Source organism: Gigantopelta aegis, chromosome 14 (genome assembly GCF_016097555.1).
Source record: "Gigantopelta aegis isolate Gae_Host chromosome 14, Gae_host_genome, whole genome shotgun sequence".
Taxonomy (NCBI): domain Eukaryota; kingdom Metazoa; phylum Mollusca; class Gastropoda; order Neomphalida; family Peltospiridae; genus Gigantopelta; species Gigantopelta aegis.
This window is the reverse complement of record NC_054712.1, coordinates 3,254,870-3,272,690: the sequence shown is the minus strand read 5'-3', so window position 1 is coordinate 3,272,690 and position 17,821 is coordinate 3,254,870. Positions and strand designations below refer to the sequence as shown.

The following is a 17,821-nucleotide window of genomic DNA, read 5'->3' as shown; positions in this document are numbered from 1 at the left end:
TGTAAAAATTAAAGAAAAGAGCTGCCAGATTAACCTCTGCTTCCCATTCAACAAATATGAATTTCAAGCCGTAGACGAGTACAAAAGTTAATATTGATGAATGGGAGTTTTCAAAATGTCCTCCTAAAGGCACTTATTCTTATTATTAGGCAGTGTAAAATAATTTGGCTGTAAGTATCTTTGATTGAAGTCTCAACATTCACATGAATGTATTAAATATTTATAATTTATGTCTTTAAATATGTCTGCACCCATTTTGAGATTTACAGGAACTCACAGCATAAAAACTATTAAAAGTTAGAGTTAGAAAATCAAAGTGTAATTCAATTTACTTAATTTAACTTCCAGTGGAATATGGGAAAGGAAAGGAATATTTGGTTATCGATACCTCAGCACAATTATAAACTACATAGTATACATAGCTATATGGTGTCTAACATATGACTACATGTAGGTCAACATTTGGTTCAGAGAAGGAGAGAGCGAGGGCACCTTCTATCACCACCTGGGCTAATGTAACTCCCACCAATAAAGCAGTACACAGGACAACACATACCATGACCTTTGATATAGCAGTCTATCACTCCTCAGACACGGGCACTGTACCACTGACCTACATCCCACCCTCTTGAAATACTGGTAATCAACCGTTTACAGGGCTCACCCTGTCCATTGCCAGACTAGCAAATTGCCAATTTTTACACAAAGTGGATACAATACTCAGCATTTAGCTAATAAAATATTATATTTAAATTAGGCACTTTTCAATAATTTTTCGTAAAATACTCTACATGTACGTAACTGAAAATTGTCTGGAAAAAAACCCCTCATTCTAATGTAAGCCCTGGTTTATAGTGTAAATCTGGTCTCTGATTAGTTTTCTGCCTCATCACCTGTAGATATAAATATACCTGTGCAGGTACACACCAGCCTATACATGTATTTATATCATCAAAATGATACTTTGACCTCCAGAAAACAATGTATGACCTGTACATGTTTACACAAGTAGTTGTAGTGATCTGGGTTATGTTACAAATAGCATCCAACTTTTGTTGTGAGATACATATACATATAGCATGATGTACAGGTAAACATTGTAATATACACACAAACAATACATTTATGTCCCTGTACAATGACATTTTGCTGCAATTACCGGTAACAGAAATAACAGGATTCGTTACCAAAACTCAGCAAGAGATGTTTGCATAATTTTCATTGACAGAGCGAATGTGATTACTGGATCTACAAACATGTCAGCTGATAAAAACAAAACTTATCATCAGCCTTCGATGGGTTATGTACACCCAGAGTCAAAAGAGTCGAAGATTCAGTCCACAGGCTTCCATTTCCAGACAGAAGGAAGGAAGGAAGGAAGGAAGGAAGGAAGGAAGGAAGGAAGGAAGGAAGGAAGGAAGGAAATGTTTTATTTAATGACGCACTCAACACATTTTATTTATGGTTATATGGCATCAGTAGAAGGAAGGAATGAAGGATTTATTCACGAACACACATTTAAATGATGGTTATATGGTTATAGATCACAGAGAACATGAGAGAAGAAACATGCTGTCATCATGCAATGGGGCACTCTTTCAGATCAGCAGCAAGGAATATTTCCAAAAAGAAGGAAAAACAATCATGGAATACTGTACTGTAAGTACATACTAAAATAGTTACTCTTTAGATATTCATAGTTACAAAATAAGACTTAAATGCAGCATTTGACAACTTTTATTCACTAACCATCGGGCATGGCGATAGTAGTTATTTACTAGAGCAACATTAAATATCACTAGCCATGGGAGTGGGGCTACCATAATATAGAAGCCCACAGTATCCATAATATCAAGCCTATTACATGTAACATATAAATACAAAAAAAGAAAGAAAGAAAGAAATGTTTTATTTAACGATGCACTTAACACATTTTATTTACGGTTATATGGCGTCAGACATATGGTTAAGGACCACATAGATTTTGAGAGGAAACCCGCTGTTGCCACTTCATGGGCTACTCTTTCCGATTGGCAGCAAGGGATCTTTTATTTGCGCTTCCCACAGGCAGGATAGCACAAACCATGGCCTTTGCTGAACCAGTGATGGATCACTGGGAGCACTCACTCAGGGTTTAGAGTTGGTATCTGGATTAAAAATCCCATGCCTCGACTGGGATCCAAACCCAGTACCTACCAGCCTGTAGACCGATGGCTAACCACAACGCCACCGAGGCCGGTTGCAAAAAACAGAAAGAATATAGTATTGATCAACAAAATGTATACAACCAAATACAGACAACACCTGGCATCACACACTTGCTGGGCTTCAGATCGAACTAATTTGGGAACAGCAGGCTTTTTGTCTGTTTTCTGGCTCACCAAGTTAGTTTTAGTTCAATAAAGTTAATTAATAACAGCTGTAAACAGTTGTACTTGTATTCACATTTGTATAAATTAATTATTTTAATTTAATTACAGCTAACCACTCTATTGATTTTGAGGTGAACTGTTTTGAGGCTAGCATGAATCGATGATTGTACCGTATTTTTCGCATATAAACCGCTACTTTCTTTACTGTGAAGTGCAAGGTGCGGTTCATAAAACGGTGTGCTTTATTTATGAATTTTATGGTAATAATAATAAAGCATACCATATGACAGGGACTGAAGTATTACGATGGAATGGCTCTTTATTAATAGTCTAGTCAGGCTAGAAACAATACAACACGTGTGTATTGTCATACTCATTCATACCAATTAATTTTAATGCTTAAATATATATATATCCAATGGTGGGGGGAACAGAGACAGAGAAAGTAGAGAGAATTAGAGAGCGAGAGAGGAGAGATACATATAAAGAAAGAGAGACAGTGGCAGAGACACAGAGAAAAAAGAGAAAAAGAGAGAGAGAGAGAGAGAGAGAGAGAGAGAGAGAGAGAGAGAGAGAGAGAGAGAGAGAGAGAGAGAGGGAGAGAGGGAGGGAGGGAGGGAGGGAGGGAGGGAGGGGGGGAGGCACAGGCACAGGCAGATGAGAATAAAATTGTATCTTGAGAAAGCATGGCGTCAGTAAATACTAAAAGGAAAAGGATGTAGTGAACATTTACTCTTTGAGTAGTTAAAGCTTACCAGCAGGCGTTTACTTTAACTTTTTTCAGTGGTGGTCCACTGGTCTAGATACCATGTTGTATAAAATCTGGTAACCCTCAGTAAATGTTGGTAGCCCCATAATTTTAGTAAACAGTCCAGCATGCAAATATGGTACTTAACACCACTTAAATACAGAATATCAGGCTAAAACATGTATGTTTTGTGTAACAGGCGAGCTTCAGTGAACAGAACCAAATGACCATGAAATCAAAGCATAGTAACCTGATATATATAAAAAAAATTATCATGCAACACATTTCAAGTTATATATTGTTTACTCTTTAACAAAAAACAAAAACATGTTTCTATGTCACTGGCTGCTAGTGACTATCTCATGTCAAATCCAGAACAAAACCGCAATGGACAGGACAGAACAGAACAGAACAGAACAGAACAAACTTTCTCTTATGCTCAGGTATATGGAACAGAGCTATCCCATGAAAAAAAAAACAATGTAAGAAATTTCTATCTTACATGGGATATCATGCGCTTGCGTTTAACATGACATCGTTGGTAATATACCTATATATAATGTCATATTAATGTGAGGTGGTGACGTGAGGTCATTCGACTCAATTTTAAATTAATATTTTGTTATTAAAAACCTTCATTTTAAAAGCTATCTTATTAATTTGTAGTGTTAAATTTTATTTAACACATGAAACAAACACGCAGTAAAATCATACCTTAAAAATTTAGATACTTTGAAAGATGACAGTTTTACAACAATAAATAAACCCATTCTTCCATTTAAACTAAAAATATTGTTAAAAAGCCAACGAGGATGTAAAGATATGTACGATATAATAAATTTCAAATCAGTAATGCCAAAATCACAAATTAAATACACGAATCAAGGATTTATTTTTACACCAAGTGATTGGGAACAGTACTATTTGCTACCTTTCCAATGCGTGAACGATTCAACTTTATTATGGTTCCAATACAGTTTATTTCAAAGAATTTTAGCTACTAATACTGTTTTACATATGATTCGCTACGTCGATTCGAATATGTGCAATTTATGTAGTAATTATCCTGAAACCATATCACATTTATTTGTAGAGTGTAATGAGCCCAAAAACTTATGGGATTCGGTACAAGCCTGGATATTAACTAAGACTGGGAATATAATTACTTTTAATAAAAATAATATCATGTTTGGTTTCATAAATAATGAAAAAGATAACTTTCTTAACTGGCTAATTATTACTATAAAATACTATATTTACTGTACAAAAATACAGAAAAAATGCTTAGAAATCACTGCCATTAAAAACATATTGCACAAAAAATTTGAAATAGAAAAATATATTCTATTTTAAAAATGCTATTATGAAAAATTTATTAAAGAATGGTCCCCATGGCTCAACCTCTTTAATGAGTGAATGATAGTGATATAGATATAATTAATTATTAAGAAAATTTAATGTATACATATATACATGTAGCAATATATATTATGACTGATTTAGTGCATGGCTTGTTTGGAGATCGCAGGGTTTCGTGTCTTATTTAATTCAAAACAACTTCTTTCCTTCTTCTTATGCCATCTATATCTGTCTTGTATCTTTTTTCTTTTTCTTTTTCTTCTTCTAAATCCTTTTCTGATTCTCATCCTTCTTATTCGATATTTTCTCTGTTCCCGTTTAAATCTCGGATCATAACAATAGTTATATTATAGATCACTGTCCATGTTCATCTGTATGCATGAATTGAACTTCACCCTGAATCAGTTTCTATTAGTTTTTGTTATTTTTAACACAGTTTGTTGCTGCTTAGACCATGGATACAAATGTAAAGCAGTGATTTGGGGCTCCCAACCCAGACACTGCTATATGATCTGGGACAATAAATATGTATTAAAAAAAGAAGAAGAAATTTCTATCTTACATGGGATATCACGCACTTGCATTTAACATGACATCGTTGGTAATATACCTATATATGACATCATATTAATGTGAGGTGATTTGACTCAGTTTTAAATTAATATTGTGTTATTAAAACCTTCATTTTAAAAGCTATCTTGTTAATTTGTAGTGTTAAATTTTATTTAACACATGAAACACACAGAGCACCCTTATGTCAGATGCTGTTCAAATGTAAACTTTTAAAAAATAATAACTTAAATATTTCATTCAAAATACTGGTTCTTTCTGACTTCTAAATTGGAGTGAAGTATGGAGAATTGAAAAATATGAAAAAGAAAGAAATGTTTTATTTAACGATGCACTCAACACATTTTATTTACGGTTATATTGCGTCAGACATATGGTTAAGGAAACCCGCTGTTGCCACTTCATGGGCTACTCTTTCTGATTAGCAGCAAGGGATCTTTTATTTGCGCTTCCCACAGGCAGGATAGCACAAACCATGGCCTTTGATGAACCAGTTATATGGATCACTGGTCGGTGCAAGTGGGTTACTCACTCAGGGTTTGAAAAATAAGAAGTAATTTAATGTTACAAAAAGTGTAAATGTTATATTTATTTATGCAGTTAACAATTATTGCTGTAAATTGATGTTTGAAAATGAAGCAAACAATTTACCTAATAAAATTAGCAAACACCATCATGTGCAGAATTAATTTCCTAGTGACCGGTAACACATAGCAACACCAAGGTTATCATGCTAGTAATGGTAGGGGTACTGTTATCTGGTCACAGGATACAGAAATATCAGGCCCCATACTGGGCCATAGGCATAGGAAATATACTGTCAACTAAATTTTTTTAATGCAGTCAAACTGTTTGCCATCCATACAACAGGACATATGTTTAACTTCACAACAAAATATTAACAGCTAATTAGTAAAATTACCGAATTATTACCACTGTGCATTTAATTTAGAGACCTACCTCCTGCTGCCCCATACGAAGATCGTCCATCGCCAAACGGCGCCTCTTCTTCGTCAGGTTTCGTTACTGTAAAACGAACAGCTGCCATTGTTTTCTTCGTTAGGCTTAGGCTTGTTCGAAAAATTGCATATCTGATTATATTTTCCTAATTCTGATGAAACAGAACAATCAATAGGCCGCGTCGATTAATTAAAGACCTGGGAAGTTAAACGGAAATCGTTATCAAGCCCAATGAATCATTAGCTACTGCAGTGTTTACTCACTGAGTAACTCAGTAGAAAGCTAAAGTTTGTTCTCGTCTCAAAATACAATTTGTTCTTTTTATCTAAATAAATACTGGCATGAAGTACAAAATTTACTGCACCAAAAAACTGCCACGTTTAGCTCAATATTTATTGATGTATTTCACTGTAAAAATTAACAGTCTATAAAATGTAAACGTGGTGAAAATTTTTTGTTTTCCCCGACTTCTAATCTTTTATCTCTTCCTGTGAAGATTCAATCACGGGAGACAACTATAATGTACAAAATGGGGGAGGGGGATCTACTTTTTGGGGCTATATAAATATACGACAATTATTTTTGATATTCTGTTTCAGTGCTCATACAAAAATCCTGAACTTTATTTAAAATGTTAATACTAACCTACTAGTAGTCAATTATATGGTCCAGGCACGACGGAAACAAGTAGACATTGTGTGTGTGTGTGTGTGTGTGTGTGTGTGTGTGTGACTGAGATCGAGGGCGCAAAGCATAGTTTCTAGGGGGTTGGGGGGTATGCACCCCCGTAAAATAAAAATTAAAAAAACCAAGATGTCCTGAAATTACAATTTCCTGCATTTTATAATAAGTAAAATTAATCTTTAAATTTACTACCAATATGTAATAACGTTAATAATACACGCTTACGTATGTCGGCCAATCCCAAGATGTGATGGTAATAAATACTGTTAGCAACCGCGAATGAACAGTTAAAGTTTGTTTTGTTTAACAACACCTTTAGGGCACATTGATTTATTAATCATCGGCCACTGGATGGCAAACATTTGGTAATTTTGACATGTAGTCTTAGAGAAAACAATGGTTTATTTAACGACGCACTCAACACATTTTAATTACGGTTATATGGCGTCATACATATGGTTAACGACCACACAGATATATAGAGAGTAAACCCGCTGTCGCCACTTCATGGGCTACTCTTTCCGATTAGCAGCAAGGGATCTTTTATACGCACCATCCCACAGACAGGATAGCACATACCACGGCCTTTGATATACCAGTCATGGAACGAGAAATAGCCCAATGGGCCACCGACGGGGGTCGATCCTAGACCGATCGCGCATCAAGTGAGCGCTTTACCACTGAGCTACGTCCGGTCCCCAAAAGCACTTTGAAAGGTTCAGATTGATTGAGTGATTTCAACTTATTTTCGTGCTTATATCCAATTAAGGTTCAAGCACGCTGTCCTGGGCACACACACCTCAGCTCTCTGGGCTGTCTGTCCAGGACAGTGGGTTAGTTGTTAGTTGGTTAGTGGTTAGTGAGAGAGAAGAGGATGTAGTGGCCTTACACCTACCCATTGAGCCCTTAAGAACTCACTCTGGGTTGGAGCCGGTACCGGGCTGCGAACCATGTACCTACCAGCCTGTGGTCCGATGGCTTAACCACTGCGCCACCGAGGCCAGTGAAAGGTTCAGACAACAGTCACTAATTAACAAATTGATGATTAAATTAAGTAGCCTACTTGATTAATTTGGTTTTAATCACTAGGTGGGTTTGTTTTGTTTTTGTATGTTTGTATGTCCGTTTTTTTTTTTTTTTTGTTAGTTTTAAAGAGTTTTATATGTACTTATAATAGGTTCTATTGTTAAAATTCTATTGTTAAAATTCAAAATATACAAGTTTGGCAAATGTGCTTTTATAAAAGAAAACGTGTGACTTTCAAAGTAAAATCCAACACTGGATTTAATTAATGAATGGTATAAGTAACGGATTCCCACCCCACCTCATATGAAATAAAATAGGTAACTGTCGCATTACTGGATGTTGCCTGGGGGTACCATGCAACGATAATATTAACGAATATGTAAAACCAAATAAAAAAAATTTAAAAAAGGAAAAGGGAAAGAGGAAAGTAGGTTGCACTGTGCCGTTACTCGCCCTTGAAATATACCTTCGAGTTGATTTTCAAATATCTTTTAGTAATAGAATATATTTGGTAACTAATTTAATAGTTGGTTTGTCTTAGAGGAGAAGCTGGGATTTGCTTCAGACAACTTAATTAAAATGAAAGTGGACCTTCCCGTTTTCTCGCCTTGACATATACCTCCTATGGTCAAGGTGTTACCTTGGTATACCCAAATATTATATATTATTAACTTGATAATGGCAGTAATTAACCGTATACTGGATTACTTCCAGTTTACATCTGTTTTTTTATAACTTGTAGGAATTTGATTTTTGGAAGTTAGACTCACTGGTGTGAGAATTACGAACCCACATTAGAGCTACCCCTTGGTTCTATTTTAGGACTCTGCTTTAACTTCTGGTTCAAAATTATTTAATTTTAGGAGTCCTAATTAACATATTTATTATTAGAGAACCGTCAAAATTGCGTCTAATTTTCCTCAATTTGTTTGGCTCGCCGCACATAAATTATTTATTTGGCATTTAAGTTAAATTTCCAGATTATGATTTGTTTTTTTTGTTTTGTTTTTTTAACCTAAAATTGTTTTTATTGCAATTTGCAGAAGCCTATTCCCCCTTCCCCTTCTTGTTTTGGGTACAATGCCTAGCCTAAGTCGGACATTGTGTCCACAACAAGCGTGCTTGAACATTCATTTGATATAAGCACGTTAATTTCCGACATTTGACGTGACAGTTTTTTTGTGGGCATACATACATACCATGCAACGAGACAAAATTGCTAAACGTTTTTGTATTACCATACTTACGTAATTAAGAATAATGTTGAATAAATAAACAATGATGCGACTATTGCAAAGACCAGTCAATTTCTGTGAATTATGAACTTAGTATTTTGATCTTATGCAAATGTTAAAGAACAGTTTTATAAAGGGCTCACCTGATGCGCGATCGGTCTGGGATCGATCCCCGCCAGTGGGACCATTGAGCTATTTCTCGTTCCATCCACTTCACCACGACTTGTATATCAAAAGTTGTGGTATGTGCTATCCCGTCTGTGGGATGGTGCATATAAAATATCTCTTGCTACTAATGTAAAAATTACCAAATGTTTGACATCCAATAGCTGATGATTAATAAATCAATGTGTTCTAGTGGTGTCGTTAAACAAACACACTTTAACTGTTAGTCGGACACATCTTACAATGACAAAAGACTGTAATGGAGTACTGAAAGGTCACTAATTAACAAGCTGGTGATTGAGTAAAATACTTGATTAATTTGTTTTTAATTGCTAAGTGTCTTTTTAAAGCTTAGGCCCACGTCTAAAAAAAAGTTGTGTATATAGCCCACTTATAAGTGATATACAAACTACAAACATAATCGCATTTTCTGTTCTATATGCTTTAATAATAATAAAAAGAGTCCAGAGACTGCAGGTTTAAGAAAAGGCTTCTGTTGTAGGCCTAGGAACAAGTAAACAATGACGCAGGTAATGCAAAGACCAGTCAATTTCTATGAATTAGGAGCTTAGTATTTTAATCTTATGCCAATAATTCCCTACACCTAAGAAAAGACTTAATACTAAGGATTGACGTCAGAGTTGATGATCATTAAAACCAGACTACCCAAGGAAGAATGTTTGTTTCAACGCAGTTTCAATAATCCCGGGAAATTTTACTTTTCACTCAAGTGTATGACACATTGGTTCGAGAAATAACCATAGATATCCACGTGTCTTGTTCCTTAATTAAATATCACTTGTAGGTTCCCATACAAGGGCGGATCCAAGATTTTATAAATGGGGGGGGGGGGGGGGGGGGGGGGGGGGGGGTGGGGGGTTTACATAATTCTAAAAAGGTCACTTTGAGTCAATCTAATTAAAATTAGCTCCACTATTACATGTGGATCTAAAGACAGCCAGTTGGAGCTCATGTCCACCAATCAAAACCTTACTTGCAGAATCCTGCCAGTGATTTAAAAATAATAACACTGCGTAGTCCCCAATGTCCAGGTAACATTTCGTCTGTAAATAATAATTTAAATATTGACCAATCACACTTCGCCTTTTATAACGTTATTTGGGAGCATACAAATTCTAAAAATATCGGGCGAGTCTATTTTAGTGGCCGCAGTACAGCGAACCATACCAATATGTACGGGGTGGGTTATCAGTCTTCAATTTTACATTAAAAATTATTTATTTATTTATAAAATTAAAAAAACCTAAATCAGTCTTCAGTTTTACATTACAAATTATTTATTTTATAAAATAAAACATGTTTTAAGGCATTCGTAATTCAACGAAACATGTCGTATACCTTCAGGATAATTCGGAATGTTTTCAAATTATTTTTAAATCACTGGCAGGATTCTGCAAGTAAGGTTTTGATTGGTGGACATGAGCTCCAACTGGCTGTCTTTAGATCCACATGTAATAGTGGAGCTAATTTTAATTAGATTGACTTTGAGTTTGTCAAAGGCTAATCACATTCATGAGCATATCGCCTGTTTTAAATGTAGAGTTTAAATAAAGTATATGGCTTCCAAATAATAACCAGGCGTACCCTTGTTCCCACCCACCTCGAACTTTAAAGTAACAGAAAATCCATGGTTTAATGCATGAAAACGGTCTTAGTATTGATGAAAAGACAGCAGGGTGTTTCTGGGAGATCAATGTTTATAAAGATTGCATGTTAGTGTACTTTAGAGTTTCACCCCCCCCCCCCCCACCCCACCACCCCGGTAAAATCTTGTATATATATTTATTCATAGAATAAATCGGAATGACAGTGTGGGGGAGGGGGGAGGGAGGAGGGGGAAAGGGCCACGCGAGAATGTGTATACAGTAGGCCTCTATGATATGGTGTTGTGGACTAGTTTTCACCAATAAACCAAGCTATAATATTCCACGGAAAAATACCTCAAGTTTTCTGTGACAAAATTGTTCACTAACAATCACTATAGTATCATCCATGTGATTATTATTAATTTACCGCATGCCAACACACGTCTTCAAAGGGCAGGTTGCCAAGGGAATTTCCACAATTCCCTGAAAAACACCCGTAACCGTGTATTAATACGTATACTTCACAGTAGCAGTAATCCACTATTTTTATCCCATAAGCCCCGCCTTCCTCGCTTTGGCAGCCAATCAATGAAGTGGGAAAATACGACTAAAAATATCTCAGCACATGTTCAAAACAGAAGCGAGAAATTCATTGGCACTATTTATAAGGATTATACAGGTTCCATCCTGCATCAGTTTCACAAATAAGTTTATCGACACACAACAAAATTGTGAAGACCGAATTCTCACATTAAGAAATAACAATAACTACAGCAACAAAACACAAGGTAAGTCTATAGTTCACGCCCCATTGTTATCAACTGTCTGTTTATGATACAGTAGTCGTAGCAATTGAGTCGGTTACCTATTTGTGTATTATTATTATTATTTATTTTTTTAACACATGAATGAGTGATTTAAACATCTTTTAGAATTGTTTTTAAATACTGCTAGTTTCCAGTCAGACAATATTCAGACGAAGATCCAGGGGGAGGGGGAGGGGGGAGGGGCCGAGAGCGCGCACCTTTCACTTTTTTCGCCAACGTCAAAAAAAAAAAAAAAAAAAAAAAAAAAAAAAAAAATCAAATCAAATCAAATCAAAACCAATTAATGCCTGTTCAATCACCCCTTACCATGCGCTGGCCTGTGTTTTATAATTGGTGAGTATGCTCTACCATGTACATCTTTCTGTTTTCAATGTAAGGGTTACAAAACAAAGCGTTAAAATTCATTTTGCCACCTCCCCCACTTCAAAAAAAAAGAAGAAAAAAAGAAGAAAAAAAAAGCCAAGTAGAAAAAAGAAAGAAAAAAAAAAACCAAATGGACAAAAGGCAGAAAACGCTGTTTCTCTTTGCAAATTTTTTTATGTTCTGGTGTCAGGAAATCGCATCTAACGATGCTCAGGCACGGTGGAGTAGGGAGGGGGCTGGGGGCTTTAGCTTTTATCCTCATTTTCCCATGAATATTGTACTTATAGAATGAAGAGAAATGCATCTTAGGACATCTAATTAAAAATAATTCCGGAATAGCATGTGCCCGGAACCCCCTAGAAGTGCAATACAACCCTACACACGGATACAGAAATTAGAGATCGTGAAAAATGCATTTAAAAACTGTTGCTTGATGCGCGGTCGCTTTGAGATCGATCCCCGTCAGTGGACCATTTGAGCTATTTCTCGCTCCAGCCAGTCCACCATGACTGGTACATCAAAGGCCGCGATATGTGATATCCTGTCTGTGGGATGGTGCATATAAAAGATCTACTAATGGAACATATGTAGCAGGTTTTTGTGCATACTACTACTGTATATCTAAAGTGGAAATTCCCACTATCAACACTAACACCGTCATACTAGATAATGCTTTATTTTGTCATACCAGAAATAAGAAGTGAGACGTATCCCGTATACTTTACACAAACTAGGGAGGCAGATACTCGGGCTTAGGGTGTAGACTATGGCAAGCAAAGTTTTGGGGGTGGGGAGGGTTCGAACTATCCTCTTCCGGAAAATATATTTAAAATTAAAATATTCGCTTGGAACGGGTTGGGGTGGGGATGGGGATCCTAATTTAATGATACGATTAGATCACAAAGGCGAATCTTGGATTTTCGTGGGGGCGAGGGTGGGGGTAATATTTCTAAAACGGGACTCCCTGAATGAATGAATGAATGAATGAATGAATGAATGGACTATTGGGTTTCAAACAGAAATAGGCATGAGTCTCCCTGGTTAGTGGAAGGCTATATTTCGCAAGCATACTGATCTTATACAACATAACGGTAAACCCAGTACCCACGGACCTTAAATCCTATGTAACCACTACATACCGAGTCCGGGAACATTCAACTGTTACGGCCTTCTTTGCTTCGATACATATATGTGGGGGTTTCCTTTATTGTTCATACTCTTTTCACAACACATGTAGTGGCGGTCAGCACCGGTGTGTAATGTGATAGGCGAGTTCATCGTTATGGTTCACGGATTACAACAATGTTGCACGAGATTGTGAAATCAGCGAGGAAAACTACCGGTCGGTCAAGGCCCATCAAATATTTCCGTATGACAGTAACATCATCTTATTCATCCCTGTCAACAGTAACTAGCTAGAGAAAGAAATAGGTGGGCAGAAAGAGATAGATGAATAAATGGACGAACGGAGAGAGAGAGAGAGAGAGAGAGAGAGAGAGAGAGAGAGAGAGAGAGAGAGAGAGAGAGAGAGAGAGAGAGAGAGAGAGAGAGAGAGAGAGAGAGAGAGAGAGAGAGAGAGAGAAAAGAGGGACAGAGAGAGAGAGAGAGAGAGAGAGAGAGAGAGAGAGAGAGAGAGAAAAGAGGGACAGACAGAGAGAGCGACAGACACAGACACAGATGGGGCTGGGGATGGGGGGGGGGGTGGGGGTGGGGCAGATAAAGGGAGGAGTAACAATAGAGGGAGATAGACAGGCAGAGAGACATATGTATAACTATGACGACTGATAGGGAGAAACAGTGAGAGCTAGATATACATATTAGAGAAATAGAAAGAGAGGGGCAGTCAGACAGAGAGGGAGTGGGGGGAGGGATGGATAATTTGTCACAATGTCATGCACCTGTTTTGTAAACAAACGGTAAAACTCATTAGTATTCAATGTGATCAACATGTCACGTTCAAGCCCCGTTTATTACCAACAAACGATGAATGACTAGTTACTCAATCCGGTCTCACGCATGCACGTGTTGTCATATAATAAATATGTTAATTTGTGTATACCAACAGATGGGAATTACACAATATCAAGGAAGGGTTGCCACATAGAATGGGTTTTACCTATACAAAAATACCGTTGACGTGTGTTCCACACCTTTTACGGGCCTTGTTTGATCGTAAGCAAGAAGCCAGCCAGGTCACGCATAATTAGAAGACGCGTTTACCGCTATACACAGGTGAAGTCATGATAATGAGCGTTATGAATGGTCATGTAACGGTACCTTGTACTAAATTGTAGTAATGAAAGCTGTTGTTAAAGGGAAGGAGGGTGTGGTTACAACAGTTGGTAATAAACTGCTCGATAGTGACATCATTGATCGACAAGCGGTTAACAGTTGATTGACAGGGCACGAGACAAGTTTTATCATGTGCCGATGGTTACGCAAACGTCAACTAAGATAGTGTTTACAAGTAGCCTGTGTAGTCGATAGTTCCGGTTACACTCCTCATCGAGCTGACGAAATTGATACAAGTTGGTGATAAAAATATCAGTTAGTTCCTAACGATAGACAGTCTAGTTAAAACTATTTTCTTGAAGTTTCACTTGTGATTTTGTAATCAGATTGACTTTTTGTTTGTTTTTTGTTATTTTTGTTTTCTTTTTGTTAATTATATTTTTGTGAATTTTCATTAAAAAAAAAAAAATCTTATTGTAATTTTGGATTTCTTAACTTTGAAAGAAACAAAAAGACATAAAATATATTAGTTGATTAAAAATACATAAATAAATTATAATTATACAAAGGTAATTGCAATAATTTTGGTGACGCTCATGAAACGTAGTCCGAGACTGATATTCAAAGATTGTGGTTTGTGCTGTCCTGTTTGATAGAGTGAATAAAAAATATCCCTTGCTGATAACTGAAAAGAATAGCATGTGCAGATAGCGGCAGTGGTTTCTCTCTCTCTCTAGAATATATATATATATATATATATATATATATATATATATATATATATATATATATATAATAAAAATAAAATAATAATAATAATACGCACTCACTTTATTTATTTTAAATCAATATGTATGCGCGCGTGCATCCACACTCATACTAGCAAACATCTATGGTCTATAGAATGTGTCAAGAATGATTTCTTTTTCTTTTTTCATTCTTTTTCTTTGTTTGGTTATAATACATATATAAACAAATTAATTAACACTATTTAAATGCTTGTTAGTTCGTTCGTTCGTTCATTCTTTTTGTTTTGTTTTGTTTGTTTTGTTTGTTTTAAATACCTAAACTTTGTTGTTCCATTTTTCAGGAGCGGAATGGGTAACCAGTTTAGCACGACGACCCTCGTTACTACAAAGGACAGCCACGGCCACGCCTACTGGGTAGGCATCAACTCGAAACCGTTCTTCAAAGGAAGCCGTAAAAACTGTTACTACGGATACCTAAACGGATACGGACCGCGAGCAGGCGAAAAGGTCGTAGTGAAGAGATTTTCCGATGGCTCCGGCACGAAGAAGAAATGGGAGACGGAGATGTTGAAGGTGAAGTGGGCTCATCACTTTGCCGAAGCCTTTGCCGAACACGCGAACTGTCCGCGGATCAAAGTGAACCAGCCGCAGGTGGTTCTGATGGACACTGTGTCCAAGATGAACCAGATATATGAGGGCCGAGGCCGGAGCGGGAGTCTCAACGAAGACGACTGGGTGTCCATAGAAGAGAACATCAAAGCAGACGATTTCCAGACATTCTGCGGGGTCGACCGGAAGTCTCACTCTTCCAGCGTCATGGGCGCGTTTACGCACTTCACGTACCACCAGTCTGGCGGGCGGGCGATAGTCAGCGACATCCAAGGCGTCGTCAAGGACGGAGGGGATAGTTTCCACGTCACAGACCCTGTGATCCATTCTCTGCAAGGCTCGTTCGGCAAGGATGACGGAGGTGTGGTGCGAATCAACGAGTTCTTCAAGATGCATCGCTGCAGCAGCATCTGTCGGGACATGCCCAAGATGCTGCCCTTGACCCCTCCGCCGTCGTTCGAAGACATCACCAGTGTTCCCATGATGTTCGCGCACAGACCCATCGTGCCGTCTGCACCACTGTACGAAAACGTCTTCATACCGTGACTGTTATAAACAGAATTTCTTGCTGCATTTATAGGTGCTTAAAACGAACAATCCATGAATCCCACGTGGATGCCTGTAGCAGACTACCTCGTTTTCTAGAAACAGGCGGGCGTCAAAGAAGGATGGTTGTGTTCCAAGGGAGAAATAACTGTCTAGTGAGAGTTTGCCTTGATTTGGGGTTCCATAGATACACCTGAAATCAACGACGAAGACCTCTTAATTGAATCCGACGCCATATAACCGTAAATAAAATGTGTTGAGTGCGTCGTTAAATAAAACATTTCCTTCCTTCCTTCTTAATTGAACATCTTGGGTGAAAATTCGAAATGATTTCAAGAACATGAAACAGGACACGAATCACCCAACTCATTGTACTGTTATGTTAATTCATTATACGTCATGCTACACTGACTATTTTTGTTGTTGTTGCAATATTGAACTAATAGTGTAAAAGACGAAATACACGGGAGCTGGGCTCAAAGTCTAGTTCTAGCAGACACAATGCGGTGCATGATCTATGTCGTCTGTTGCCAGATCTGTAGCTGAAGTTCATGCCAGCACAGACGCGGCGTGTTTCGTCACTTTCGATTCGGTGCGTTTCTTTTTCGACTGGTACCATACTCACCAGACACAGGCTCCGGTGTCTTTTTAGGTCTAAGAGTGATGAAGAACATGAGTTGTAAAATGCAATACTACTAGTCTCGAGGGCAAGCTTCAGACGAAGAAGCAATTGGTGTGCTAGTACGACCCGGTGCAACCAACTAACAGCAATAGTTGTGATTAATACGCAGTTATAGTTTCTGTAGAAAGATATATATTGCAGATACAAAAACACCATTTTGGTGCCAAGAAATGACTATTTGTTTTGACAAGATCTGGACAGTGGAAACATATGATAGTAATCATTATTTTGTCACCTAGACTAGTGAATGTGCTTTTAGATACCATTTGTACTATAGTTGTTAAAATATAAACTTTACTACCAATTTATTTATTCATTTACATTGTAATAAAATAAACAAGTATTTTTTTAAAAAGCGACTTGTTATTATTTCTTTAAAGTTGCAGGCAGAAGACACAAAGTTTGGTTAATCTACCAACCTGTAACACACTAGGATAAAGTTACACTAGAGTGAATCAAGAGCCTGTGACGTCGAAATAGAAAAATATCCTTTAAAAATAAAGACTACAACTCATCCCCATAACCAGGCACAGCTGTGCTGGGGGTGGGGGTGGGGGTGGCTCTAGCTTTAGTCCAATAATTTAGAATACTACAGGGAAGCATACCCCCCCCCCCCCCCCACCCCCCAAAACACCAGGATGACCAGGGATCTTTTATAAGCATTTCCCCAGATATGACAGCAAATAGCACAGCCTTTGATCTTCCAGTTGTTGAACATTGACTAAAACTTTGAGGGAGGGGTGGTAGTACTAAAATTTATGGGTCAGAGTTTGGTCGTTATATTGCATAGTTTTTAACCACAAACGTTAACATTGTCACCTTTGGGATTTTATTTGGTATAGTACAACCTGATGCCAAATAAACATACTTGCATGGTTTTTCCAGTAAACATCTGACAAGCGTTTTGTGAAATTTACCAAATTATTTTTCACTTTCAGGAACTTGCTGTAATCTTTACTGGAACCAATGAACAAAAACTAAATTCAAAAAGTGTTCTTAGTAGGAACATATAGGCAATAATTTTATGTCAACGTTTGTAAAAGTATAATACAGTTACACTAAATACTAGTTAAAAATGGTTAAAACT

General features: G+C 37.2%; 2 protein-coding genes across 3 annotated transcripts in view; one reads left to right on the top strand and one right to left on the bottom strand.

Annotated features, from left to right (window-relative positions):
* The window catches only part of LOC121388965 (solute carrier family 12 member 4-like), a 140,747-nt gene extending 134,265 nt beyond the window's left edge, over positions 1–6,482 (bottom strand). Inside the window, exon 1 of the mRNA XM_041520521.1 lies at positions 6,010–6,482. Coding sequence (XP_041376455.1) covers positions 6,010–6,097 — 88 coding nt within the window. The 5' untranslated portion in view covers positions 6,098–6,482. The remainder of the gene's footprint in view (positions 1–6,009) is intronic.
* Positions 1,404–17,748, top strand: LOC121388967 (alpha-protein kinase vwkA-like). 2 transcript variants are annotated; one of them, XM_041520524.1, is made up of 2 exons: positions 1,404–1,659; positions 15,239–17,748. In XM_041520524.1, the coding sequence occupies exons 1-2, from the start codon at positions 1,556–1,558 to the stop codon at positions 16,050–16,052; spliced, it is 918 nt and encodes a 305-aa protein (XP_041376458.1). In that variant the 5' UTR covers positions 1,404–1,555; the 3' UTR covers positions 16,053–17,748. The 2 variants fall into 2 exon arrangements, with proteins under 2 accessions (XP_041376458.1, XP_041376459.1); XM_041520525.1 differs by lacking the exon at positions 1,404–1,659 and adding an exon at positions 11,002–11,514.
* The last annotated feature ends 73 nt before the right edge of the window (positions 17,749–17,821 follow it).